Raw genomic sequence first — 27485 nt, forward strand, 5'->3', positions numbered from 1 at the left:
GGGCTTTTCTCTAGTTGTGGTGTGCTAGCTTCTCATTGTCATGGCTTCTCTCGTTGTGGAACACAGGCTCTAGGTGCACAAGCTTCAGTAATTGTGGCACATGGGCTCAATAGTTGTGGTTCCTGAGATCTAGAACAGAGGCTCAACTGTTGTGCTACACAGGGTTTATTGCTCTGGGGCATGTGGGATCTTCCTGGATCAGGGATTGAACCCATGCCTGCATTGGCAGGCGGATTCTTAACCAGCGAGCCACATGGGAAGCCCAGGATAAGGAACTCTTAGTGCTTCTGTTTGAATGATTAGTTTGTCTTAATGTGAAAGTCTAAAATGCATTGGTAATTATTGTGTGGTTCTGGGAAGCTTAGACTTGTATTATAGTCAACCATTAGCAAGTTTATAGAACTCTTTGCTATGGGCCATTTTATGGCCCAATCCTTGTTTTACTTTATTGAGTCTTTTAAAATTTGCTTCTAATTTAGGTTATTGATTTGTTGTTTTGTTGTGTAGTTGCTAAGTTGTGTCTGATTTTTGTGACCCCATGGACTGTAGCCGCCAGGCTCCTCTGTCCCTGAGATTTCCCAGGCAAGAATACTGGAGTGGGTTGCCATTTCCTTCTCCAGGGGATCTTCCTGACCCAGGGATTGAATCCACATCTCCTGCACTACAAGTAGATTCTTTACCGCTGAGCAACCAGGGAAGCCCTGAGTTATTGATACTATACATATATTTTTTAACTGCTTCAAATCATTTTGGGATTAATATAGAATGTTAAATTTTTTTATGATTTTAGAATGTGTACCAAACTTTGCTAAGTGAACAAGGACTTGCTTTTTCTTTTTTCTTCATGATAGTTTCTTGCAAAATAGCTGAAAACTTTAAATAGCAAGACAACTTATTAAATAACTTAAAATCTTTGATCATGTATATATAATGTGCTTTTAAAATGCCTTTTCTGATTGCAAAATATATACCTATTCACTGTAGAAAGTTGGAAAATAAAGAGATGTATGAAAGAAAGTAAAAAAAATCACCTTTTTGTCCCATGAAGAGATAACTACTATTAGTGTTTCCATCCAGTCTCTCTTCTATATAGGCATATATAGAAACAAAACTTGAACATCATTAATATATGAAATTTACCATATGTGAATTTCCCACAGAATTACTTTAAAACATGAATTTTAACAGTTGTACTATATTTTATTATAGAGGCACTATATATAACTTACCTACTGCTCCCCTCTCCAGATCACAGATTATAGATCACTGTTAACATTTACTCTAGAAGGATATCTTTATATATAAATATTTATTCACATATATGATTATTTTCTTAGAGTTGATTTGTAGCACTAGGATTACCGAATCAAAAAGTGTGAAGTTTTTTTCTTCCCTTTTAATTTTTTCTTCTTTTAAAGTTGAAAAAATTCAAAAATAAACAAAAGTAGAGTGGCAAAATGGAATTCCATTTGCCCATCCTCTAAGTAGGTATGAATGTTTTTAAGCCTCTTTTTAAAATAATTAATTTTGGTTACTCTGAATCTTCATAGCTGCGTCCAGGCTTTTCTCTAATTGTGGCAAGTAGGGGCTACTCTTCCTTGCAGCGCACAGGCTGTTCATGGTCGTAGCTTCTCTTGTTGTGGAGCATAGGCTCTAGGCATGTGGGCTTCAGTAGTTGTGGTACTAAGGCTCTTGATACTATATAATTGATTTCTGGAAAGAGAAATGTAAATACCAATTTATAACAGGAATATGTGTGAATTGATATCCCACCTCACTCTTGATGACATATATTTGCCAATTTTATAGATGAAACGTAAAAATTAGTTATTTTAATTTATTAGTCAGCTTGTTATCTGCTATTAGTTCCTGAGGGTTTTAGGGTGTTTTCTTCTAGCTTCTTTATAGTTTTACTTTTCATATTTAATTCTAATTCACTGAGCATTTAAGTACACTTAATGAGGTATATGTTGCAGTCAAATTGTTTTATCCCTTCAGATTCAGTGTGAAGCACTGTTTGATGAATAATCTAGCCTTTTCCCTTTTGGTTTTATATGTTTTATTATTGTACTGTAAGTAGTTTATGTAGGTTATCTCTTTTGTTTTATTGATTACAATAAGTTTTTGAAATGTCCTTAAATAAAATGTAGTAGTAAATTTTGAGTTTTAAGTAGTGTCTATTGTAACTGACTGATGCTCTCTCACGTTCAATTTACATATTTTCTTGTGTTTTGGTAAAGATACACTTGGGTGACTGGTAAAGAGCCACTTACATACTATGACATGAATTTGTCAGCTCAGGACCATCAGACCTTTTTCACCTGTGACACAGACTTTTTACGTCCTTCAGACACAGGTATGTGTCATATCTGTTCTTGGGGTAAATAGTAGTCATTACAATTATTTTTGAAGTTTTTTAGTGTAATTTATTATACAGAGTTATTTGGCTTGGAGTTGTTTGTATCATTGATAAGAAACCCAGAATAAATTGATTCTAATCAATTAAATCATTTAATCATTAGTATTAAATCATAATACTAATTATGACTGTAAACTAGGTTATTATACTATTTTGTCTTATACAGAATTTAAATTATTTTATACAAATTAATTTAGTTGCTTTTTTTTACAACTTAAAAAACCTTTTAGATCAAATCCAACAATTGCTTATGCAGAGAATAGTGTACCCAGTTTTGCTTGGGGAAATTAACACCTGAAATCATACATTAAAAAAAAAAAGAGTAAGGCAGAGTTAAACATTGGGGCACAGCATATGGAGAAAAATTGGGTGTATTTTATTCCAGTCATAATTCAGAGAAACATGTAAAGTTGTGGAAGATCATAGAAATGTCTGAGTTAGTTCTCTAATCTTTTCTGTAGAAGTGAGTATGGAGACTCTTAAATGTTTGGCTTAAAGTTGTTGTTTTGTTGCTGAATCATGTCGGACTGATTGACAGGGATCTTTATCACAGCTATTTTGAATGCCCTTTTCCACCTTATCTATGCTTCTACTTTTATCCTTCAAAATTAAAAGTCTTATTCTCTGGGAAGCCTTCTCTGATCTTCTCTGCAGTTCAACAGTACTTAGTCCAAACCTCAGTAAAATAATTTTAGTTAGTTTATTCAACTGTGAACACTTATTTGTTAATATTATGATGTTGCTTAAATGTTTGTCCTCCCTAATAATGTGTGAAACTTTGGATATAAGGGACTATACTTGTCATCTTTGAATCCTTATCATCTAACACACTGCCTGGTATACTGTAAATATATTTATTCTTTGATGGAAATATAAATGATTGAATAGCTTTGATGTTGCAGATGTCTTAAGCAGTTTCATTGATAATAGCTAACTCTTGTATAACACTTATTATATATGAAGCACCGTTCTAAGCAATTTATGTAAAGATACTAACTTTATCTTCCCAATCACTTTATGTTGTTTAGTTGCTAAGTCATGTCCAACTCTTTGTGACCCCACAGACTGCACCATGCCAGGCTTCCCTGTCCTTTACTATCTTCTGGAGTTTGCTCAAACTACGTCCATTGAGTCAGTGATGCTGTCCAACCATCTTATCCTTTGTTGCCCCCTTCTCTTCTTGCCCGGGATCTTTCCCAGCTTCGGGGTCTTTTCCAGTGAGTTGACACTTTCATGCTCCAGAATGTCTGGCTCTAGGTGAGTGACCACACCATCGTGGTTATCTGAGTCATTAAGATCTTGCCACCTCTTCTTTATCTCTTCTGCTTTTTGTTGTGCTTATCTTTGCATGAAATGTTCCCTTGCTATCTCCAATTTCCATGAAGAGATCGCTTGTCTTTCCCATCCTATTGTTTTCCTCTATTTCTTTGAGTTGTTCACTTAAGGCTTTCTCATCTCTCTTTGCTATTCTCTGGAATTCTGCATTCGGTTGGATATATCTTTCCTTTTCTCTTTTCCACTTTTCCACTCCCTTTTTTCTTTTCTCTTTCCACTTCTTTTTCTTGGCTATTTGTAAGGCCCCATATTTGTAAGACCTCATCAGACAACCACTTTGCCTTTTTGCATTTCTTTTTCTTGGGGATTGGTTTTGGTCACCACGTCCTGTACAGTGTTATGAACCTCTGTCCGTAGTTCTTCAGGTATTATTGTCTACCAGATCTAATCCCTTGGCTCTGTTTGTCACTTTCACTGGGGCTTCCCCTCTGGCTCAGAGGTAAAGTATCCATCTGCAATGCAGCAGACACAAGAGACCCAGGTTCGACACCAGGATTGGGAAGATCCAGGTGGAGAAGGAAATGGCAATCCACTCCAGTATTCTTGCCTGGAAGATCCCATGGACAGAGGAGCCTGGAAGGTTACAGTCCATGAGGTAGCAAAGAGTCAGACATGACTGAGCATTGTATCTGATCATAACCTGAATGGTTATGTGGTTTCCCTATTTTCTTCAATGTAAGCCTGAATTTTGCAATAAGGAGCTGATGATCTGAGCCACAGTTAGCTCCAGGTCTTGTTTTGCTGACTGTATAGAGCTTCTCCACCTTTGGTTGCAAAGAATATAATCAGTCTAATTTCGGTATTGACCATCTGATGATATGCATGTGTAGAGTTGTCTTTTGTGTTGTTGAAAGACTGTTTGCTATGACCAGTGCATTTTCTTGACAAAACCCTGTTAACCTTTGCTCTGCTTCATTTTATGCTCAAGACCACACTTGCCAGTTACTCCAGATATCTCTTGACTTTCTACTTTTGTATTCCAATCCCTATAATGAAAAGGACATTTTTTTTTTTGGTGTTAGTTCTAGAAGGTCTTGTAGGTCTTCATAGAACCAGTCAACTTCAGCTTCTTCATCATTAGTGTTTAAGGCATAGACTTGGATTACTGTGATGTGAATGGTTTGCCTTGGAAATGAACCAAGATCATTCTGTCATTTTTGAGATTGCACCCAAATATAGCATTTCGGACTCTTGTTGATTTTGATGCCTACTCCATTTTTTCTAAGAGGTTCTTGCACACAGTAGTAGATATAATGGTCATCTGAATTAAATTTGCCCATTCTTGTCCATTTTAGTTCACTGATTTCTAAGATGTTGATGTTCACTTTGTCATTACCTTCTTGACTATGTCTCATTTACCTTGATTCATGAACCTAATCTTCCACGCTCCTATGCAATATTGTTCTTTACAGAATCAGACTTTACTTTCACCACTAGACACATCCACAGTTGCACGTCATTTCCACTTTGGCCCAGTCTCTTCTTTCTTTCTGGAGCTGTTATTCTGCTCTTCCCCAGTAGCATATTGGACACCTTCCGACCTGGGGGCTCATCTTCTGGTGTCATATCTTTTTGCCTTTTCATGATGTTAATGGGATTCTCAAGGCAAGAATGCTGAAGTAGTTTGCCATTCCCTTCTCCAGTGGACCACATTTTGTCAGAACTCTTCACCATGACCTGTCTATCTTGGGTGGCCCTGCATGGCATGGCTCATAGCTTCATTGAGTTATACAAGGCTGTGATCCATATGATCATTTTGGTTAGCTTTCTGTGATTGTGGTTTTTACTTTGGAGACTATGGGATTGTAGTTCTTGTTTCTTCTGTCTGCCCTCTGATGGATGAAGATAAGAGGCTTGTGCAAGCTTCCTGATGGGAGGGACTAGCTGTGGGGAAAACTGGGTCTTGCTCTAGTGGGCAGGGCCATGCTCAGTAAATCTTTAATCCAATTTTCTGCTGGTGGGAGCCTGGCAGGCTACAGTCCATGAGGTAGCAAAGAAGTCAGACATGACTGAGCATTGTATAATCATAAGGGATTTGATTTAGATCATACCTGAATGGCCTAGTGGTTTTCCCTATTTTTTTTTCAATTTAAGCCTGAATTTTGCAATAAGGAGCTGCTCCCTCCCTGTTAGTTGTTTGGCCTGAGGCAACCAATTCCTGAAGTCAACAGGCTCTATGGTAGGGCTACTCAGTTCAGTTAAGTTTAGTCGCTCATTCGTGTCTGACTCTTTGAGACCCCATGGACTGCAGCATGCCAGGCCTCCCTGTCTGTCACCAACTCCCGGAGTTTACTCAAACTCATGTCCATTGAGTCGGTGATGCCATCCAACCATCTCATCCTCTGTCGTCCCCTTCTCCTTCCGCCTTCAATCTTTCCCAGCATCAGGGTCTTTCAAATGAGTCAGTTCTTTGCATCAGGTGGCCAAAGTATTGTAGTTTCAGCTTCAACATCAGACCTTCCAATGAATATTCAGGACTGATTTCCTTTAGGATGGACTGGTTGGATCTCCTTGCAGTCCAGAGGACTCTCAAGAGTCTTCTCCAACACCACAGTTTGAAAGCATCAATTCTTTGACACTCAACTTTCTTTATAGTCCAACTCTCACATCCATACATGACTAATGGAAAAACCATAGCCTTGACTAGATGGACCTTTGTCGGCAAAGTAATGTCTCTGCTTTTTAACATGCTGTCTAGGTTGGTCATAACTTTTCTTCCAAGGAGTAAGCGTCTTTTAATTTCATGGCTGCAGTCACAATCTGCAGTGATTTTGCAGACCAAAAAAATAAAGTCTGACACTGTTTCCATTGTTTCCCCATCTATTTGCCATGAAGTGATGGGACCAGATGCCATGATCTTAGTTTTCTGAATGTTGAGCTTTAAGCCAACTTTTTCACTTTCCTCTTTCACTTTCATCAAGAGGCTCTTCAGTTCTTCTTCACTTTCTGCCATAAGGGTGGTGTCATCTGCATATCTGAGGTTATTGATATTTCTCCTGGCAATCTTGATTCCAGCTTGTGCTTCATCCAGCCCAGCGTTTTTCATGATGTACTCTGCATATAAGTTAAATAAGCAGGGTGACAATATACAGTCTTGACATACTCCTTTCCTATTTGGATCCAGTCTGTTGTTCCATGTCCCGTTCTAACTGTTGTTTCCTGACTTGCGTATAGATTTCTCAAGAGGCAGGTCAGGTGGTCTGGTATTCCCATCTCTTTCAGAATTTTCTACAGTTTGTGGTGATTCACACAGTCAAAGGCTTTGGCACCGTCAGTAAAGCAGAAATAGATGGTTTTCTGGAACTCTCTTGCTTTTTTGATGATCCAGCGGATATTGGCAATTTGATCTCTGGTTCCTCTGCCTTTTCTAAAACCATCTTGAACAACTGGAAGTTCACGATTCACATATTGCTGAAGCCTGTCTTGAAGCATTACTTTACTAGTGTGTGAGATGAGTGCAATTGTGTGGTAGTTTGAGCATTCTTTGGCATTGCCTTTCTTTGGGATTGGAATGAAAACTGACCTTTTCCAGTCCCGTGGCCACTGCTGAGTTTTCCAAATTTGCTGGCATATTGAGTGCAGCACTTTCACAGCATCATCTTTTAGGATTTGAAATAGCTCAACTGGAATTCCATTACCTCCACTAGCTTTGTTCGTAGTGATGCTTCCTAAGGCCCACTTGATTTTGCATTCCAGGATATCTGGCTCTAGGTGAGTGAGCACACCATCGTGATTATCTGGGTCGTGAAGATCTTTTTTGTATAGTTCTCTGTATTCTTGCCACCTCTTCTTAATATCTCTTGCTTCTGTTATGTCCATATCATTTCTGTCCTTTTTGTGCCCATCTTCAAATGAAAAGTTCCCTACGTATCTCTAATTTTCTTGAAGAGATCTCTAGTCTTTCCCATTCTATTGTTTTCCTCTATTTCTTTGCATTGATGACTGAGAAAAGCTTTCTTATCTCTCCTTGCTGTTCTTTGGAATGCTGCATTCAAGTGGGTAAAGCTTTCTATTTCTCCTTTGCTTTTCACTTCAGTTCTTTTCACAGCTGTTTGTAAGGCCTCCTCAGACAGCCATTTTGCTTTTTTGCATTTCTTTTTCTTGGAGATGGTCTTGATCCCTGTCTCCTGTACAATGTCATGAACCTCCATCCATAGTTCATCAGGCACTCTGTCTATCAGATCTAGTCCCTTAAATCTATTCATCACTTCCATTGTATAATCATAAGGGATTTGATTTAGGTCGTACCTGAATGGTCTAGTGGTTTTCCTTACTTTCTTCAAAAGTAGGGCTACTGGCAACCTTCAAAAAGGACTTATGCCAACACACCCCTCCCAGAGCTGCTGCCGCCAGTGCCCCATCCCCTCAGTGGGCCACTCTGACCTGCGCCTCTGCCGGAGACTCTCAAACTCTGACAGGCAGGTCTGCCTCAGTCTTGTGAGGTCACTGCTCCTTTCCCCTGGGTCCTGGTGTGCACAAGATTTTGTTTGTGCCCTCCAAGAGTCTCTGTTTCCCCCAGTCTTGAACAGTTTTGTGTAATTTTTTGTTAAAAATGTAAGTTTCTTTTGCCCATATAGTTCTAAATGGAATCTTGTACTTTATATTTTTGTCAAATCCTTAGAGCTACATATTTGGCTCTTCCAGCTTTGAAAAAGGTCCTCCATATAACCTATTTGGCTGGGTGAGTTCTCATTGTTATTCCTGTCAACCAAATCAGACATACTTTGTGACAGAGAAGTTTGACTTCATTTTTTTTTTTTTTACTTCATTTTTTAAATTCAAATAGCCATGTTAGCATTCATCCCTATGACAACCATCTCTCTTCTGAATTCAGATTCTAAGATGAAAAGATAGGTAAGTCTTGGAGCCTTGCCTTAAGCTTATCACTTGGCCAAAACAAGATTCCACTGCCTTTACTATCCCTTACTAATGCTTTCTTTTGGAGAAGGAAATGGCAACCCACTCCAGTACCCTTGCCTGGAAAATCCCATGGATGGAGAAGCCTGGTAGGCTACAGCCCATGGGGTCGCAAAGAGTCAGACACGACTGAGCAATTTCACTTTCACTCACAGTGTGAGGAGGAAATGGCAACCCACTCCAGTACTCTTGCCTGGAAAATCCCATGGACGGAGGAGCCTAGTAGGCTGCAGTCCATGGGGTCGCTAAGAGTTGGACACGGCTGAGCGACTTCACTTTCACTTTTCACTTTCATGCCTTGGAGAAGGAAATGGCAACCCACTCCAGTGTTCTTGCCTGGGGAATCCCAGGGACGGGGGAGCCTGGTGGGCTGCCGTCTATGGGGTCGCACAGAGTCGGACACGACTGAAGTGACTTAGCAGCAGCAGCAGCAATGCTTTCTTTGCCTTATTATGAGACAACCTTCCCTTAGGGACAGTGCATGCTTGATAGTAAGGGGAGAACTGGTGCTGATAAATGGAACTGGCAAAAATTATTACTCCCTCTCCACTCTACAATATACTTGAATTCAGAACTTCCAGCAGCCAGAGTACTCTATTTCTGCATTGGCAGGTGGGTTCTTTACCAGCTGAGCCATGAGGGTCAAAGAAAGTGAAAGTGAAGTCTCTCAGTCGTGTCCGACTCTTTGCGACCCCATGGACACCAGGCTCCTCCGTCCATGGGATTTTCTAGGCAAGAGTACTGGAGTGGGTTGCCACCATGAGGGTAGCCCCTTGTATTTCTAATACTGAACTTTCCTGTTAAATAAGAGAATGGCACAAATCTCTATTATAGGTTTCTTGATTAAAAACGGTTGCTCCAAAACCCAGACTTTAACTTGTTCCTGAGGCACCTGACATTTTTACCCTCTAGGGCAATGCACCTTGATGATTCAAGATGGGTGAAAAGTAAGCTTTTCTATTATGAAGTAGGAATAGGTAATATATCTTTAAGGGAGCAGGGTGAGGCAAGGAGCCTGTGTTGAGTAGGAAAGAGAAACCAGTGTAACACAGACTAATCAGAGCAACATTCTTCAATTAGATCAAACACAGGAAAGAGTCATATAAAGTTGAAGCTTTAGAGGTTGATTCTCTTAGAATTAAGTGTCCCATTTTGGTCATTGCAGAGTTTTATGTAGTACTTCTAGAGGTATGCAAAATCCCAGTTTAAGACTGAACTAGACTTTATCCATGAATGATAATCCAGAAATGGACTATTGGTTCCACATTGATCTTTACAGATACTCGTATAAATATAAGATTTATGTCTGTAGTTTTATATTAAAAATAGAAAAGTGTGTCTATATGTGTGATGTGACAAATTTAACTGTTGTCATTAGTAATTACTAAATTAGTAGATTTTTGTTCTTACTCTATTGATTTGTTTATTTAGGATAGTGAACAGACATAATCAAAAGATTATTTAACATTAAACTCCAGATTTACAATTTAAGTTGGAAAATGTGGACTCACGTTTCCACTTGGCAGTAATCAGTTAGACCTGAACTGTGATTCTCTCTTTTAGACAGTGCATGTGCTTTTAGTTCTGCAAGGTCTCAAGGCATTTATATTTCTGACCTCTGGTCTTAGATTGAATGGTAATTAGTTCCTTCTGCTTGTTAGCATATTAGAATAGCATTTACCTTGAAAAATAGATAAATTTGATTGAATTGTTAACTGCTTATGTTATTCTTAAGCAAATCATGAATTCTTACAGAGAACCTTTGAAGACTATAATAAATCATCAGTTAAATACTCAATCAACTGTTGAATACTAAATGATTTCTAAACCTTGTTTTAGAGGGAAGTAAATATTTTCCTTCCTCTACTTTATTTCCCATTTCCTCTTTAGCTTAGAAGTGCATTGGTTATGAGGGATAATAAGGCTGGATAGAGCATTTGAAAACATATGAATAACAAAAAATGCTTAATGGTAGATTAGATGACTTTACTAGAAATAGAAGAAATACAAATGAAAGTGAGATAGTTTTCATGTATTAAATTAGCAAAGATTGACACTGCTCAGTGTTGTTAAGGAAATGGGGAAATAGTCACTCTCCTGCACTGCCTGAAAAAATATGAATTAATACAATCTCATTGAGAGGAATTTGGGAATATATATCCAAAGTCTTTTAAAAGATGCATATGTTATGGACTTTAGAAAGATGGTAACGATAACCCTATATGCAAAACAGAAAAAGAGACTCAGATATATAGAACAGACTTGTGGACTCTGGGAGAAGGCGAGGGTGGGATGTTTCAAGAGAACAGCGTTGAAACATGTATATTATCTAGGGTGGAACAGATAACCAGCCCGGGTTGGGTACATGAGACAGGTGCTCGGGCCTGGTGCACTGGGAAGACCCGGAGGGATCGGGTGGAGAGGGAGGTGGGAGGGGGGACTGGGATGGGGAATGCATGTAAATCCATGGCTGATTCATTTCAATGTATGACAAAAACTACTGTAATGATGTAAAGTAATTAGCCTCCAACTAATAAAAATAAATGGAAAAAAAAATAAAAATAAATAAATAAATAAAAATTAAAAAAAAAAAAGATGCATATGTTTTTAACCATTCCACTTCTAAAAATTGAATATTTGGACAGGTATACAAAGATAGATGTTAAAAGATGGTTATCATAGTATTTTTATATTAGCAAAAAATTAATTATCCATCAAAAGAGAACTGGTTAAATAAATTACTATGCATACTTAATATGCTAGAGTACCAGATAACCATTTAAATTGTTAATAAAATTCGGTGTCAGAATTGGAGCTGAAAATATCATGTAACTTATGGAAGAGAGCCTCATCATCAAAAATGGGCAAGTTAAGTATTATATTTTATTTTTAGGTAATATTTTAATGTTTTAGCAAAATGCTATTCTTTACCTGGTTATTATCATATGGGTGCTGACTTGCATCAATTTGTCAAGTTCAGGAAGCATTAGCTGTCAGCTAGCTAGTGACATGTTTGATATGAGAGTTGTATTTTTGTTACACAAGTAGAATATATTGTCTCCTTTTCTAAGCCAAGACTAATATTTTGTTTCCGAAGGAAAACTCAAACGTTTTCCACATTATTCTTTCTGGACAGTTGTAGGTTTCCTTCCAAAAGCAACAGTCATAGATTCTCTATTTTTGTTATCAAACTTGAAATAGGCCAGATAGTTTCATGGATCTTCTTTGTTTATTTGTTTAATTTTAAAGAAACTTTGCTTAATGTGAAATTTTCAATTTGGTATAGTAAATGATAACAAAACTAATATTGTTATTTCAGAGAGATCCTAATTCAGGCTTTTCTTGACTCTTAGTAGAGACTCATATTTTCCATAAATGTACTATATCCTAAATTAATTCCTTCCCCCCTTTAATATAAAATACAAATTCAAGCATTCTTTGTGGACTGAATCTCTGATTAGATAAAAACTTTGATTTCTAAGGTTTTCATGTATTTTTAACAGTTCCATAGAACCTTTCCAAGAGGATAAAAGAACAAGAATATTTCATTAATTATAATCTGATGTCAATTTTAATATATATTTAGATGTATAACTGTTCATGTATAATAATGATATAGTTAACTTGATTGAGTATCAACTATGTTATTATTCATATAAATCAGAGAAATAATATTTTAATTTCTATTTTATGTGAAGCTTCCAAATTTAGTGTAAACTTTTCATAAGGTTAATGTGAGCCATCACCCCAGTTTGTTGTTTATGTTTAAGAATATGTTATTTAAATCTTTGTTTATTCTTCTAAATCATTGTATGTTTTGCATAAGATAATTTATGTTTGCCATCTCATCTGCTTTTTGAAATGTTTTTCCTACAGTTATGCAGAAGGCATGGAGAGAAAGGAATCCTCCAGCTCGAATCAAAGCAGCCTATCAAGCTTTAGAATTAAACAATGAGTAAGTTTGAACTATAATATATGGCAAATAAGTTTGTTTTGAAGGAAACCCAGGCAAATGATTTGTTTCCTTTTTTCTATCCCTAAGACATTTGGAGTCATTAGTAGTCACCTTTCTCTTTTTGCATACTAGAGACAAAATTTGCAGTGCTCATTGACATTTGTTTTTTGCTTCTGAAATTGTAAACTTATCTTCTATGCTTTGGAATAGAAATTATGTGGAAATATTTTTCAAAAGGGAGAGTACTGATCTAATTGATGATAATACTTGATAGTTAGAGTACTAAAACACTATGCCACCCATTTTAATTTTGTTTTTCATTTATGTCATTCACTGAAAGCATTCATTCAGTCCTGAGACCTGTAGTTGCTAGTAGGATTGGAGGATTGGGAAGGGAATTCAAAATAAGAAAAACATGGCTCTAACCTTATTATTTTTAATGTTAGCAGCATATATTTTTTTAAAGTTCCTTCTATCAACTTTATATTTTAAAAAGTGTAAGTGAACTTAATATTTAAATAATACAGATCAATAAATATTGATCTAATATTAAATAAATGCCAAGAGTAAAAAATGGGCCTAGTTGGGATTAATCAAGGAATGCCTCCTGAATAATATGAATTTAGCATTGTCCCCATACTCCTCCTTTCTCCCCTACCACAGGTATATTAGTTCTTATTAAGAAGACTTACCCAAGGTAGAACAAAAATGGCAGTGTAGGGAACTCAACAAGCAGTGAATCAAGTTTATTGAGACTCTGAAAACTAATCAAAAGTTTATTGCAACCTGGAGAATGCTTAATCAATTTTAAGAAATAACTGAATTTCTTTAAGAGAGCTTTATTTATTTATTTTTCGTGTTTTAACTTACACTAACCCCATCCTCCACCCGCTAACTCAGTGGTAGCGTTAAAGACAACAGTCACGCTTCTGGGTATAATTGTCTATCAAAGGATGCAGACTGGATCATATTCTCAAAGAACTGTGGTTTGATGATCTGACTGGTCTGATGAACCCATGAAGGACCAGCTCTAAGGGCTTGCTTTTTTTACTTTGGTTAATCTGAAACTCTCCTAGCACTGACACAGCTATCCTGGGTGGAGGGGGTGCAGTTAGTGGGGTGCGTGGGCTGGCATTTGTTGAAAATATTTAAAGGCAAATGTACTAGGGCCTGCTGCCAGGAGCAAGGGGTAACAACAGACAAGCAATAGACAAACTAGAAAGCTTGGGAGGAAAGGCTGAGGATTGAGAAACTGGGAAATAAAGGTTTTTAAAAGCTTCCACGTATTCCTAGGAATCTCAGCAGCTACACACATGCCCAAGTGTAGGCACTTGATAAGAAAAGACTTAAGGCCCTAAGTTTTCACATCTGTCTAACTTTCAGGTTCTGCACAAACAGAAAGTGAAAGCTAAGGCAGAGTTGTAAACTGCCTGACTGAATGTTTAAGGTATGCCCCCATACACACACAGAACCCATCTACAAAGACTTGTTTTTTGGTTTCAGGGGTTTAGGGCAATCTCTATCAAGTCACTAACCTAACCATTATGCTAAAAGAGCAGAGACTTCACTAGTCACTCATGATAGAGAATATAAACTACAAAATCAGTTTAGAAGTTATTAAACAAATGACTATAAACAGCAACAACAGTCCCTGGGGAGGAGAGGAAATCTGATTTCTAGAGTTGCTAGATTATAATATTTTAAATTTCCAGTTTTCAACAAAAAAATTATAAGACATACAAAGCAGCAAAATATGCCTTTCACAGAGACAAGAAGGAAATGAGTAGAAACTGTCCTTGAGGAAGCCCAGACTTTGGACTTTCTAGACAAAAACTTTAAATCAGCTATTTAAAATGTGCTCAAGGAGGTAAAGGAAGCCATATACGAAGAACTAAAGGAAACTATGAGAATCTGTCTCAGATTAGAGAATATCAGTAAAGAGTTAGAAATAATAAAAGCTAAATAGAAATTCTAGAGCTGAAAAATTTAACTGAAATTTAAAATTTCCTATTGGGGTTCAGCAGCAGATCTAAACAGGCAGAAGAAGGAATCAGCAAACTTGATTTTGGTCAAAAATAAAAGAATGAAGCAAAGAGAACAGAGCCTAAGAAACCTGTGGGACACTGTTAAACATACTTACCTATGCATAATGGAATCCCAGAATGGTAGAAAGAGGCAAAAAAGACTATTTGAAGAAATACTGGCTGAAAAGATCCAAAATTTGATGAAACGTATGGATCTACATATCAAAGAAGCTCAATGCACTCCACAGAAGACATACTCAAAGATACCCACATGAGATACATTATAATCAAGCTTTCAAAAGCCAGAGATAAGGGCAGATACCTGAAAGAAGCAAGAGAGAAGCAACTCATCACGTATAAGTAATCCTAAAAAAGATTAACAGCTGATTTCTCATCAGAAACCATATAAGGCAGTGGGATAATATGGTTAAAGTTCAGGAAGAAAAAACCTGTTAGCTCAGGATTCTGTGTCCAGCAACCCATTCCTTCAAAAAAAAAAAAAGGAGAAGACATTCCCAGATAAACAAAAACAGAGTTTAGTGCTAGTAGCCTTGAGCTTCTCCTACAGGAGATGCTACAAGGAGGCCTTCAGGCTGAAATAAAACGATACTAGATAGTCTTGAGTCTACACAAAGCAGTAAAGAACACCAGAAGTGTAACTACATAGGCAAATAAAGTCAATATTAATTTTTTTTTGGTTCAAAGTTCCTTTTATCTATATGATTTAAAAGACAGCTGTGTAAAACAGTCTTTGTAAATCTATGTTGATGGATGTACAGTTTATATAGTTGCAATTTGTGACCATAACAACATAAGGGGGGAGGAGCTATATAGGAGCAAAGTTCTGTGTACTATTGAAACTAAATTATTATTAATTCATTCTTGGTTTTTGTAAGTTGTTAAATGTAATTGTTAACTGTTAACCACTAAAATAAAAAATATGATAAAAAGAAATATGGGAATCAAAATGATATACTAGAAAATATCTAACATGAAAGAAGGCAATAATGCAGGGAAAGAGAACAATAATAACAAAAAAGGCAGAATATATAGAAAACAAATAGGAAAATGGAGAAAACAGTTTCTTCCTTATCGCAAATTACTTAAAGGTAAATAGATTAAGCTCTTCAGTTAAGAGGCATTGATTAGCAGAATGGATAGGGAAAAAAAGTAGTCCAACTATATGCTATCTACAAGAGGTTCTTTAGATTCAAAGACACAAGTACAAAGTGAAAGTGAGGAAAAAAATATTCCATGCAAACAGTAACAAAAGAGAGATGGAGTGGTTAAACTAATACCAGACAAAATAGACTTTAAGACAAAAATTTTTACAAGACAAAGTTTGACATTATATAATGACAAAAGTTCAATTTATCAAGAAGATATAACAATTATAAACATGTACATCTAATAAGAGAGCCCCAAAGTGTATGAACCAAAAACACAGAATTGAGGGAGAAATAAAGAGTTCAACAATAATAGTTGAAGACATCAACACTTCATTTTCAATAATGGATAGAATAACTAGACAAAAGATACACAAAGAAATAGAAGACTTGAATGAACAACACTGTAAACCAATTGTATCTAACAGATATCTACCCAACAGCATTTCCATATACCCAAAGTGTACATGGAACATTCTCCAGGATACATCATAGTTAGGACATAAATAATTCTCAATAAACTTAAAATGATTGAAATCATATAAACTATCTACCCTCACTACAGTGAAATGAAACTATAAGTCAGTAACAGAAGGAAATTCAGAAATTTCACCATATTGGAATGTGTGGAAATTAAACAACGAACTCTATAGACAAATAATGTCAAAGGAGAAATCACAAGATAAATTAGAAAAATGCTTTGGGTCTTGAGAAAGAAGAATGGAACTGGAGGAATCAACCTGCCTGACTTCAGGCTCTACCACAAAGCCACAGTCATCAAGACAGTATGGTACTGGCACAAAGACAGAAATATAGATCAATGGAACAAAATGGAAAGCCCAGAGATAAATCCACCCACCTATGGACACCTTGTCTTTGACAAAGGAGGCAAGAGTATACAATGGAGAAAAGACAACCTCTTTAACAAGTGGTCCTGGAAAAACTGGTCAACCACTTGTAAAAGAATGAAATTAGAACATTCTCTAACACCACATACAAAAATAAACTCAAAATGGATTAAAGATCTAAATGTAAGACCAGAAACTACAAAACTCCTAGAGGAGAACATAGGCAAAACACTCTCTGACATAAATCACAGCAGGATCCTCTATATCCACCTCCCAGAATATTGGAAATAAAAGCAAAAATAAACAAATGGGACCTAATGAAACTTAAAAGCTTTTGCACAACAAAGGAAACTATAAGCAAGGTGAAAAGACAGCCTTCAGAATGGGAGAAAATAATAGCAAACGAAGCAACAGACAAAGGATTAATCTCAAAAATATACAAGCAACTCCTGCAACTCAATTCCAGAAAAATAAATGACCCAATCAAAAAATGGGCCAAAGAACTAAACAGACATTTCTCCAAAGAAGACATACAGATGGCTAACAAACACATGAAAAGATGCTCAACATCACTCATTATCAGAGAAATGCAAATCAAAACCACAATGAGGTACTATTACACGCCAGTCAGGATGGCTGCTATCCAAAAGTCTACAAGCAATAAATGCTGGAGAGGGTGTGGAGAAAGGGAACCCTCTTACACTGTTGGTGGGAATGCAAACTAGTACAGCCGCTGTGGAGAACAGTGTGGAGATTTCTTAATAAACTGGAAATAGAACTGCCATATGACCCAGAAATCCCACTCCTGGGCATATACACTGAGGAAACCAGATCTGAAAGAGACACGTGTACCCCAATGTTCATCTCAGCACTATTTATAATAGCCAGGACATGGAAGCAACCTAGATGCCCATCAGCAGACGAATGGATAAGGAAGCTATGGTACATATACACCATGGAATATCACTCAGCCATTAAAAAGAATTCATTTGAATCAGTTCTAATGAGATGGATGAAACTGGAGCCCATTATACAGAGTGAAGTAAGCCAGAAAGATAAAGACCAATACAGTATACTAATGCATATATATGGAATTTAGAAAGATGGTAACGATAGCCCTATATGCAAAACAGAGAAAGAGACACAGATGTACAGAACAGACTTTTGGACTCTGTGGGAGAAGGCGAGGGTGGGATGTTTTGAGAGAACAGCATCAAAACATGTATATTATCAAGGGTGAAACAGATCACCAGCCCAGGTTGGATGCATGAGACAAGTGCTCGGGGCTGGTGCACTGGGAAGACCCAGAGGGATGGGGTGGGGAGGGAGGTGGGAGGGGGGATTGGGATGGGGAATACATGTAAATCCATGACTGATTCATGTCAATGTATGGCAAAAACCACTACAGTATTGTAAAGTAATTAGCCTCCAACTAATAAAAATAAATGGGAAAAAAAAAGAAATATTCATTGAATGAGTGAAAATGAAAACATAATGTATCAAAAATAATGAAATACAACAAAAGCAGTACATGCTCAGAGAAAAATTTACAGCTGTAAATACCTACATTAATAAAGAAAAAAGATCTTAAATCAAGGACTTAGCTTTATACCTTAAGGAGTTAGAAAATGAAGAGCCAGCTAAACTCGAGGCAGAAGGGAGGGAGTAATAAAGATTCAGTTCAGTTCAGTCACTCAGTTGTGTCTGACTCTTTGCGACCCCATGGACTGCAGCACACCAGGCTTCCCTGTCCATTACCAACTCCTGGAGCTTACTCAAACTCATGTCCATTGAGTCAGTGATGCCATCCAACCATCTCATCCTCTGTCATCCCCTTCTCCTCCTGCCTTCAGTCTTTCCCAGCATCAAGGTCTTTTCCAAGGAGTCAGTTCTTCGAATCAGGTGGCCAAAGTATTGGAGTTTCAGCTTCAGCATCAGTTTTTCCAGTGAATATTCAGGATTGATTTCCTTTAAGATTGACTGGTTTGATCTTGCAGTCCAAGGGACTCTCAAGAGTCTTCTCCAACACCACAGTTCAAAGGCATCAATTCTTCAGCACTCAGCCTTCTTTATAGTCCAACTCTCACATCTGTACATGACTACTGGAAAAACTATAGCTTTGACTAGATGGACCTTTGCTGGTAAAGTAATGTCTCTGCTTTTTAATATGCTGTCTAGGTTGATCATAGCTTTTCTTTCAAGGAGCAAGCGTCTTTTAATTTCATGGCTGCAGTCACCATCTGCAGTGATTTTGGAGCCCAAGAAAATAAAGTCTCTCACTGGTTTCCGTTGTTTCCCCATTATTTGCCATGAAGTGATGGGACCAGATGTCATGATCTTAGTTTTTTGAATGCTGAGTTTTAAGACAACTTTTCCACCCTCCTCTTTCACTTTCATCACGAGGTTGTTTAGGTCTTTGCTTTCTACCATAAGGGTAGTGTCATCTGTGTTATCTGAGGTTATTGATATTTCTCCTGGCAATCTTGATTCCAGCTTGTGCTTCATCCAGCCTGGCATTTTGCATGATGTACTCTGCATATAAGTTAAATAAGCAGGGTGACAGTATACAGCCTTGATGTACTCCTTTCCCAATTTGGAACCAGTCTGTTGTTCCATGTCCAGTCTTCTTGGCCTTTTGGCTAAGATCAAGTGTAATACATATTAGATATAAACAAAACAGAGAATAAAAAACAATAAAATCAATAAAACTAAACTTTTTTTTTAAAGAGATCAACAGACCTGACAAACTTTAAGCTAGATGACCGGTTAAAAGAGGGAAGACTCAGCTTACTTAAAATCAAGAGTGAAACTGGGGACATTACTACTAATCTTAAAGAAATTAAAAATATTGTGAGAGAATGCTATGAACAGTTGTGTGCCAAATTGGATAACTTGAATGGAATGGACAAATGAAATGCACAAACTACCAAAACTGACTCCAGAAGAAATAGAAAATCTGGATATACCTGTAACCAAGGAAGAGATTTCAGTTAAAACTTCCAAAGAAATCCTAGAACTAGATTACTTCACCAGTGATTTCTACCAAACTTTTAAAGAGGAATTAATACCTATCCTTAATCTCTTCAAAGAAATAGAAGAGGATGTAAGTCTTCCTAACTTACTCTGTGAGGCCAGTACTATTCTTACACCAAAAGCAAAGAAAGACATCGTTAGAAACAAAAGCTACAGACTACATTCACTATTAATAAAGATGCAGAAAATTTCAACAAAATACTATCACAGCAGCAGCAAATTAAAAGAATTATACAAAAGAATTATGTGACCAAGTGGGATTATGTCAGGGAGGCAAGGGTGGTTTAATATGTGAAAGTCATTCAATGTAAGACACCACATTGATAAACAAGAACCATGCAGTCATCTCTGTTGATGCTAAAAAAGTATTTGACAAAATCCAACACCATTTTATTATAAAGACAAGGCATGTGAGGAAACTTCCTCAGACTGTTAAGGACATCTCTGAAAAACCTATAGCTAACTACATACTTAAGACTGAAAGGCTGAAAGCTTGCCCTCTAAGATCAAGAATAAGGCAAGAATGCCTGCTCTTGCCAGGCTTCCAGGTGTCTCAGTGGTAAAGAATCTACCTTCCAATGCAGAAGACATAGGAGATGATCCCTGGGTTGGGAACAGTCCCTGGGGTAGGAAATGGCAACCCTCTCCAGTATTCTTGCCTGGAGAATTCTATGGACAGAGGAGCTTGGCAGGTTACAGTCCATGGGGTTGCAAAGAGTTGGATGTGACTGAGCCCATATGCATGTCTGCTCTTGCCACTTTGATTTAACATTGTACTGGAAGTGCTAACCAATGCATTTAGGTAATAAGGGGGAAAATGGCTTTTGTATTTCTGTTCAAAGAGGACATGATCTTATATGTAGAAAATTTTAAAAAATTCACCATAGGAGAAGGAAATGGCAACCCACTCCAGTATTCTTGCCTGGAGAATCCCATGGACGGAGGAGCCTGGTGGGCTACAGTCCACGGGGTCGCAAAGAGTTGGATATGACTGAGTGACTTCACTTTCACTTTCAACCCTCAGCTGAGACTTTCAGCTCTTGTGTTTGCTATTGATTGTTTTCTTGAGTTCTCAAAGACCTGTGACCATATTTTTTTTTAAGTTGCCTGTTTTCTAATTGCATCACTTTACACACTGTTGTCTAATAATATGTGGTATTTAGAATGCCTTCTTAATTATTTTGAGCAGCCATTGCCTGTATTTTCTTAGCACCTCCTTGATTTTCTCACGTGATCTCATCTGACAGGGAAATGCAGCTTTTTTGTTTGCCCTGTCTGCTTACTGGACCGTCTGAGTCAGTGTTCTAACTAATCCCTGATGGTCTCTGAGCTACTGTTCTACCAGACTCAGTAGTTATGTGCTTCAGGAATTTTTTGGTAGAATTGGTCCTATTAGGAGACTCTTGGTGTCACCTTTGTTATCTTAAAAGCTGGTCCCTTCACTGAGGCTCTTAATTTTTTGAAAACTTGATGCTATTTCAGCTGAAAAAAATTGGCAAGGCTATTTAAAAAATTGAGGGAAGCCATTTAAGAAATTGAAAAGTAATCGCAAACAACATTGGGTAGTTGTGACTTTCAGTTCTGTATCAGTTGAATTTTTGTGCTCTTTTCCCTGTGTACATGGTGGTTCTATTTTTCTCCAATAAAACTTTTTATTAAAAAAAAAAAATCCACCATAGAACTATTGGAGCTACTAAAAGACTTCAAAAAAGTTGCAGGAAACAAAATCAACATAAAATCAGTTGTATTTTTATACAATAGCAATGAACAATCTGAAGAGGAATTAAGAAAACAGTTCCATTTATAGTAGCATCAAACATATTAAAGCATTTAAGAGTAAATTTAACCAAGGAAGTGTAAGACTTGTACACTGAAAACTACAAAGTACTATCAAAAGAGGTTAAAGAAGACCTAAATAAATGAAAAGACATCTCATGTTTATGGGTTGGAACACTTATTATTGTTAAGTTGCTAGTATTTGTCAAGTTGATGGACAAATTCATTGCAATCTCTATCAAAATTTCAATTGCTGGTTTTGCAGAAATGGACAAAATATCTTAAAATATGATCTTAAAAATATGGAATTACAAGAGACTTCAAGTAGATGAAACATGAAACAATCTTGAAAAAGAACAAAGTTGGAGGACTCATTTCCTGATTTCAAAACTTATTATGAAGTTACAATAACTAAATCATAAGGATAGTCTTCTAGATTAATGGAATCAAACTGAGAGCTCAGAAATAAACTCATACATCTATGGTCAATTGATTTTGTTTAAAAAATCCAATGTGTGTTCTCTCTTTTTTTAAAAGAAAAAAATTTATTTATTTGGCTGCCTCAGGTCTTAGTTGTGGCATGCAAGGTCTTTGTTGCAGCATGCAGGATCTTTGTTGCAGCAGGCAGGCTCAGTGACTCTGCAGTATGTGGGGTTCATGTTCCCTGACCAGGGATTGAACCTGCATCCCCTGAACTGCAAGGGAGATGCTCAATCACTGGTCCACCAGGGAAGTCCCAATGGTCAATTGATTTTTGAAAAGGTTCCAAGACCATTCAATGGGGGAAAGAATAGTTTTCAACAAACAGTAACAGCTTGATAACCACATAACAAACGTATGAAGTTAGACCCTTGCCTCACACTGTATACAATTAATTAATTGGTAAACAAAGAGCTAAACTTAAAAGATAAAACTATAAAACTTTTAGAATGTTCATCACTATCAATTTGGCAGTGGTTTCTTAGACATGACAGCAGAAGCACAAGCCACAAGAGGAAAATTCAGTTCAGTCTCTCAGTCATGTCAGACTCTTTGCGACCCCATGGACTGCAGCACGCCAAGCTTCCCATCCATCACCAGCTCCCAGAGCTTGCTCAAACTCATGTCCATTGAGTTGGTGATACCATCCAACCATCTCATCCTCTGTCATCCCCTTCTCCTCCTGCCTTCAATCTTTCCCAGCATCAGGGTCTTTTCCAAGGAGTCAGTTCTTTGCATCAGGTGGCCAAAGTATTGGAATTTCAGCTTCAGCATCAGTCCTTCCAATGAATATTCAGGACTGATTTCCTTTAGGATGGACTGGTTGGATCTCCTTGCAGTCCAAGGGACTCTCAAGAGTCTTCTCCAACACCACAGTTCAAAAGCATCAATTCTTCAACACTCAGCTTTCTTTATAGTCCAACTCTCACATCCATACGTGACTACTGGAAAAACATAGCTTTGACTAGATGGACCTTTGTTGGTAAAGTACTGTCTCTGCTTTTTAATATGCTGTCTAGGTTGAGCATTGGAGAAGGAAATGGCAGCCCACTCCAGTATTCTTGCCTGGAGAATCCCAGGGACAGAGGAGCCTGGTGGGCTGCCGTCTATGGGATCGCACAGAGTCAGACACGACTGAAGCGACTTAGCAGCAGTAGCAGCAGCAGGTTGGTCATAGCTTTTCTTCCAAGGAGCAAGCGTCTTTTAATTTCATGGCTGCAGTCACCATTTGCAGTGATTTTGGAGCCCAAGAAAATAAAGTCTCTCACTGTTTCCATTGTTTCCCTATCTATTTGCCATGAAGTGATGGGACCAGATGTCATGATCTTAGTTTTTTGAATGTTGTTTTAAGCCAGCTTTTTCACTCTCTTCTTTCACTTTCATCAGGAGGCTCTTCAGTTCCTCTTCACTTTCTGCCATAAGGGTGGTGTCATCTGTGTATCTGAGGTTATTGATATTTCTCCCGGCAATCTTGATTCCAGCTTGTGCTTCATCCTAGCCTGGCATTTTGCATGATGTACTCTGCATATAAGTTAAATAAGCAGGGTGACAATATACAGCCTTGACATACTCCTTTTCCTATTTGGAACCAGTCTGTTGTTCCATGTCCAGTTCTAACTGTTGCTTCTTGCCTGCCTACAGACTTCTCAGGAGGCAGGTCAGATGGTCTGATATTTCCATCTCTAGAAGGATTTTTCCAGTTTGTTGTGATCTACACAGTCAAAGGCTTTGGCAAATCAATAAAGCAGAAATAGATGTTTTTCTGGAATTCTCTTGCTTTTTCCAGCAGGTGGCAATTTGATCTCTGGTTCCTCTGCCTTTTCTAAATCCAGCTTGAACATCTGGTAGCTCATGGTTCACGTATTATTGAAGCCTGACTTGGAGAATTTTGAGCATTACTTTGCTAGCATGTGAGATGAGTGCAATTGTGTGGTAGTTTGAACATTCTTTGGCATTGCCTTTCTTTTGGATTGGAATGAAAACTGACCTTTTCCAGGTCCTGTGGCCACTGCTGAGTTTTCCAAATTTGCTGGCATATTGAGTGCAGCAGTTTCACAGCATCATCTTTTAGGATTTGAAAGAGCTCAACTGGAATTCCATCACCTCCACTAGCTTTGTTCATAGTGATGCTTCCTAAGGCCCACTTGACTTCACATTCCAGGATGTCTGGCTCTAGGTGAGTGATCACATCATCATGGTTATCTGGGTCATGAAGATCTTTTTTGTATAGTTCTGTGTATTCTTGCCACCTCTTCTTAATATCTTCTGCTTCTGTTAGGTCCATACATTTCTGTCCTTTATTGTGCCCATCTTTGCATGAAATGTTCCCTTAATATCTCTAATTTTCTTGAAGAGATCTCTAGTCTTTCCCATTCTATTGTTTTCCTCTATTTCTTTGCATTGATCACTGAGGAAGGCTTTCTTATCTCTCCTTGCTATATTATTTGGAACTCTGCATTCAAATGGGTATATCTTTCCTTTTCTCCTTTGTCTTTCACTTCTCTTCTTTTCTCAGCTAATTGTAATGCTTCCTCAGACAGCTGTTTTGCCTTTGCATTTCTTTTTCTTGGGGATGGTTAGATAAATTAGATTTCATCAAAATTAAAAGTTTTTGTGCAGTCAAAGGATATTGTCAAAAAAGTGAAAATGCAACCCACAGGTTGAGAGAAAATATTTGCAGGTCATATTTGATAAGGGCCTAGTATTTAGAACATAGAAAGAACTCTTATAACTCAGTAACAAAGACAACCCAATTAAAAATGGGCAAAGGATTTGAATTGACATTTTTTCAAGGAAGATATATGAATGACCAAAAAGTACATAAAAAAGGTGCTCAATACCACTCATCATAAGAGAAATAAAAATGAAAAACACAATTTGATACCCCTTCACAAGAGGGGTATAACAACAGTAATAGAACAAAAACGAAAAATAGAAAGTGTTTATGAATAACCAAAATTTGTTACCAAGTTCGACCTTGTAGTGAGTGCTTGCCATATGACAGGCCAATAATTGAGCAATGAGTTGTTGGGGCAAGGAATAACAGCTTTATTCTGAAAGCCAGAAAATCAAGAAGATGGTGCATTTATGCTTACAAAGAACTCTCTTGCCTAAGTTATAATTCAATCTTCTTTTATACTAAAAGGGGAAGAAGTGAAGTCAAACAAGGTTCCCTTCCACCTCTGGAGGAGTGTGTTAATTTCTTCCTCCCAGGTGGGTCTGGCCAAGATGTTTCCTATGAGCTAAATAAAAGTCTTTTAGCATAATGCTCATTACCTGGGAGGCAGAGTTCTGAGAGTTGGATTATTATGTATAATTTAAGTTTATAGGCAACATCCCTTTAGTGATTAATTTGTAATAGAATAAAAAATGTTCTTCCCTATTACAGAAAGTTTAGGTAAAGATAGGGAAATGTTATGTAAATAGACAGACCCCAAAGAAACTACTTGCTTTACCATTTTACTTAAAATCGCCTTGCTTGCTTTCTTTAAAGCTGTGCCACTGCATATGTTCTACTGGCTGAGGAAGAAGCAACAACTATTGTCGATGCTGAAAGGTTATTTAAGCAGGCACTCAAGGCAGGAGAAACAATTTATAGGCGGTCACAACAGTGCCAGCACCAAAGTCCTCAGCATGAAGCTCAACTGAGTAAGTGAATATGAACTAATTTTCACCTGTCTTTTCGTTCCTGCAGTTGCCTCTTTTATGTGTAAAACACAGAACAACAATAAATTTTAAAAAGCTTAATACTTAAAAGTTAGCTGCTCTTCATGAGATATAATAAATCTGTTCAAGTCAGCAAGACAGAAATGTGTATTAGCTAGAGAATGTTTGTGGAAGAGAATAGATCTGCTCTGGTTATTGAGAGATATGCTGCTCTGAAACTTAACAGTAATTTATTTCACGCAAGAATTGGGCTGGTCATTGGAGAAACACAACTCAAAAATATTCAAGATTCAAGAGAACCTTCTAGTAATGATAAACAGCTGTTACTTTTATCCACCCTTACCCAAGCAGTAGTAGAGGTATATGTATCATTTGGTTTGCTCTTCAGGCTGTAAAAATATCTTCATGTAGTGCCAGGGAGTGGCCCTTTAGCACAAAAACCAGACTTACACTTGGTATTGACTCTTTCTTTGGTGGTTTTTTTCTCTACAGTATGTTTGGGATCATACGGGCCATAGCAACTGACATCCTTTCTTTCCACTCTTAGGCATACTCTCCCAGTTGTGATTGAGACAGTTTTACCAAAGATGTTAGGATCTGTAATGTTGTTGCTTCCTGCTATATTGCGTGGCCAGAGGGTTTAATTTCATGATTTTGGCAGAGAACGGGCAATAAATTGAAGTATGTTTATATAATGCATTATCTGCTGGGAGTTAAGTTCTAAATCTTTTGTTTGTGGAAATTAAAATTTGGATAATGTTTTCTCTCTAAACTAAATATTGATGTATATAGGATGTTTCATTAATGCATGTTGTTATAACACACAACTGTGGGAATATATAATCTTGTAGTCTGGAACTAATGAAACTACATCTGTAAAAAAGTCATGCCATTTGTCCTTGTATAATCTCAAATTTAGTTATGGGTTAGGTTCAGAAATATTTGTTAGCCCTTTCTAGAAGTAGTTTTTCCCTTGAGCATAAATTTACACTAGTATATAAATTTTGTTTTGAATATCTTTTGTCAGTTAAGATAATAGATGATATTAAAATAGTAGATTGTTAATACAGAAATTTAATAGATTCATGTTATTTCTACCTATTAATGTATGTCTTTTATTTTAATAGTAATATCTACTTGCCTAGTGTACACAAGTTACTTTATATATGCTGTACTCAGATTACTTAGAATCAAAAGTAATCGTATATGTATATATATACATATATATTTTTTAAGCTTTTAATATAAAAAACTTCACCAAACAGCTATTAAAATAGAGCAATATAATTAACTTTCATTCATTGTTCATTACCCAAATGCAACAATTATTAATATTCTTCCATTCTGACACAATTTAATTTTAATTGAACCTTCCAGGGTGTATAAAATTATTTGCCTTCTAGGCTAATAAAATTGATAGATAAATATATTAATGAAATAGCTGGTCATAATATAAAAGTGATAGTTTTGGGTCATTTGTTGTTTTTTTTAAATAGGGAGAGATACCAATGTACTGGTGTATATTAAAAGAAGACTGGCAATGTGTGCAAGAAAATTGGGAAGAATAAGAGAGGCAGTAAAAATAATGAGAGATGTAAGTAAATTTGATGACTTAACCTTTATCTTTATTCTTTCAAAACTGAAAATATGTTTTAAGTTGCTGGTTAAGTTAATGCAAAATCACTCTGTGGCTTTTTATTTTGTAACATTTATTTATTGGTGGTACGATATGGCTTGTTGCATCTTAGCTCCCCAACCAGGGATCAAACCTCAGGCCCTGGCAGAGAAAGCGCCAACCACTGGACCACTAGGGAATTCCCCAGAATCTTTTTTTTTAGTTGATAGTTTTGTAACAAGATACTTAAT

The 27485-nt window shown here is 37.0% G+C and overlaps 1 protein-coding gene across 13 annotated transcripts in view; it reads left to right on the plus strand.

The window, feature by feature from the left end:
- The window catches only part of ST7L (suppression of tumorigenicity 7 like), a 141236-nt gene that overhangs the window by 11641 nt on the left and 102110 nt on the right, over positions 1-27485 (plus strand). For all 13 annotated transcript variants that reach the window (XM_070463900.1, XM_070463897.1, XM_070463901.1 and 10 more), the window contains 4 exons: positions 2241-2356; positions 12548-12626; positions 25447-25601; positions 27116-27213. In XM_070463900.1, the coding sequence (XP_070320001.1) occupies positions 2241-2356; positions 12548-12626; positions 25447-25601; positions 27116-27213 (448 nt within the window). The remainder of the gene's footprint in view (positions 1-2240; positions 2357-12547; positions 12627-25446; positions 25602-27115; positions 27214-27485) is intronic.

The sequence above is a fragment of the Odocoileus virginianus genome, unplaced genomic scaffold, assembly GCF_023699985.2.
Source record: "Odocoileus virginianus isolate 20LAN1187 ecotype Illinois unplaced genomic scaffold, Ovbor_1.2 Unplaced_Contig_8, whole genome shotgun sequence".
In the NCBI taxonomy this organism is placed as follows: Eukaryota; Metazoa; Chordata; class Mammalia; order Artiodactyla; family Cervidae; genus Odocoileus; species Odocoileus virginianus.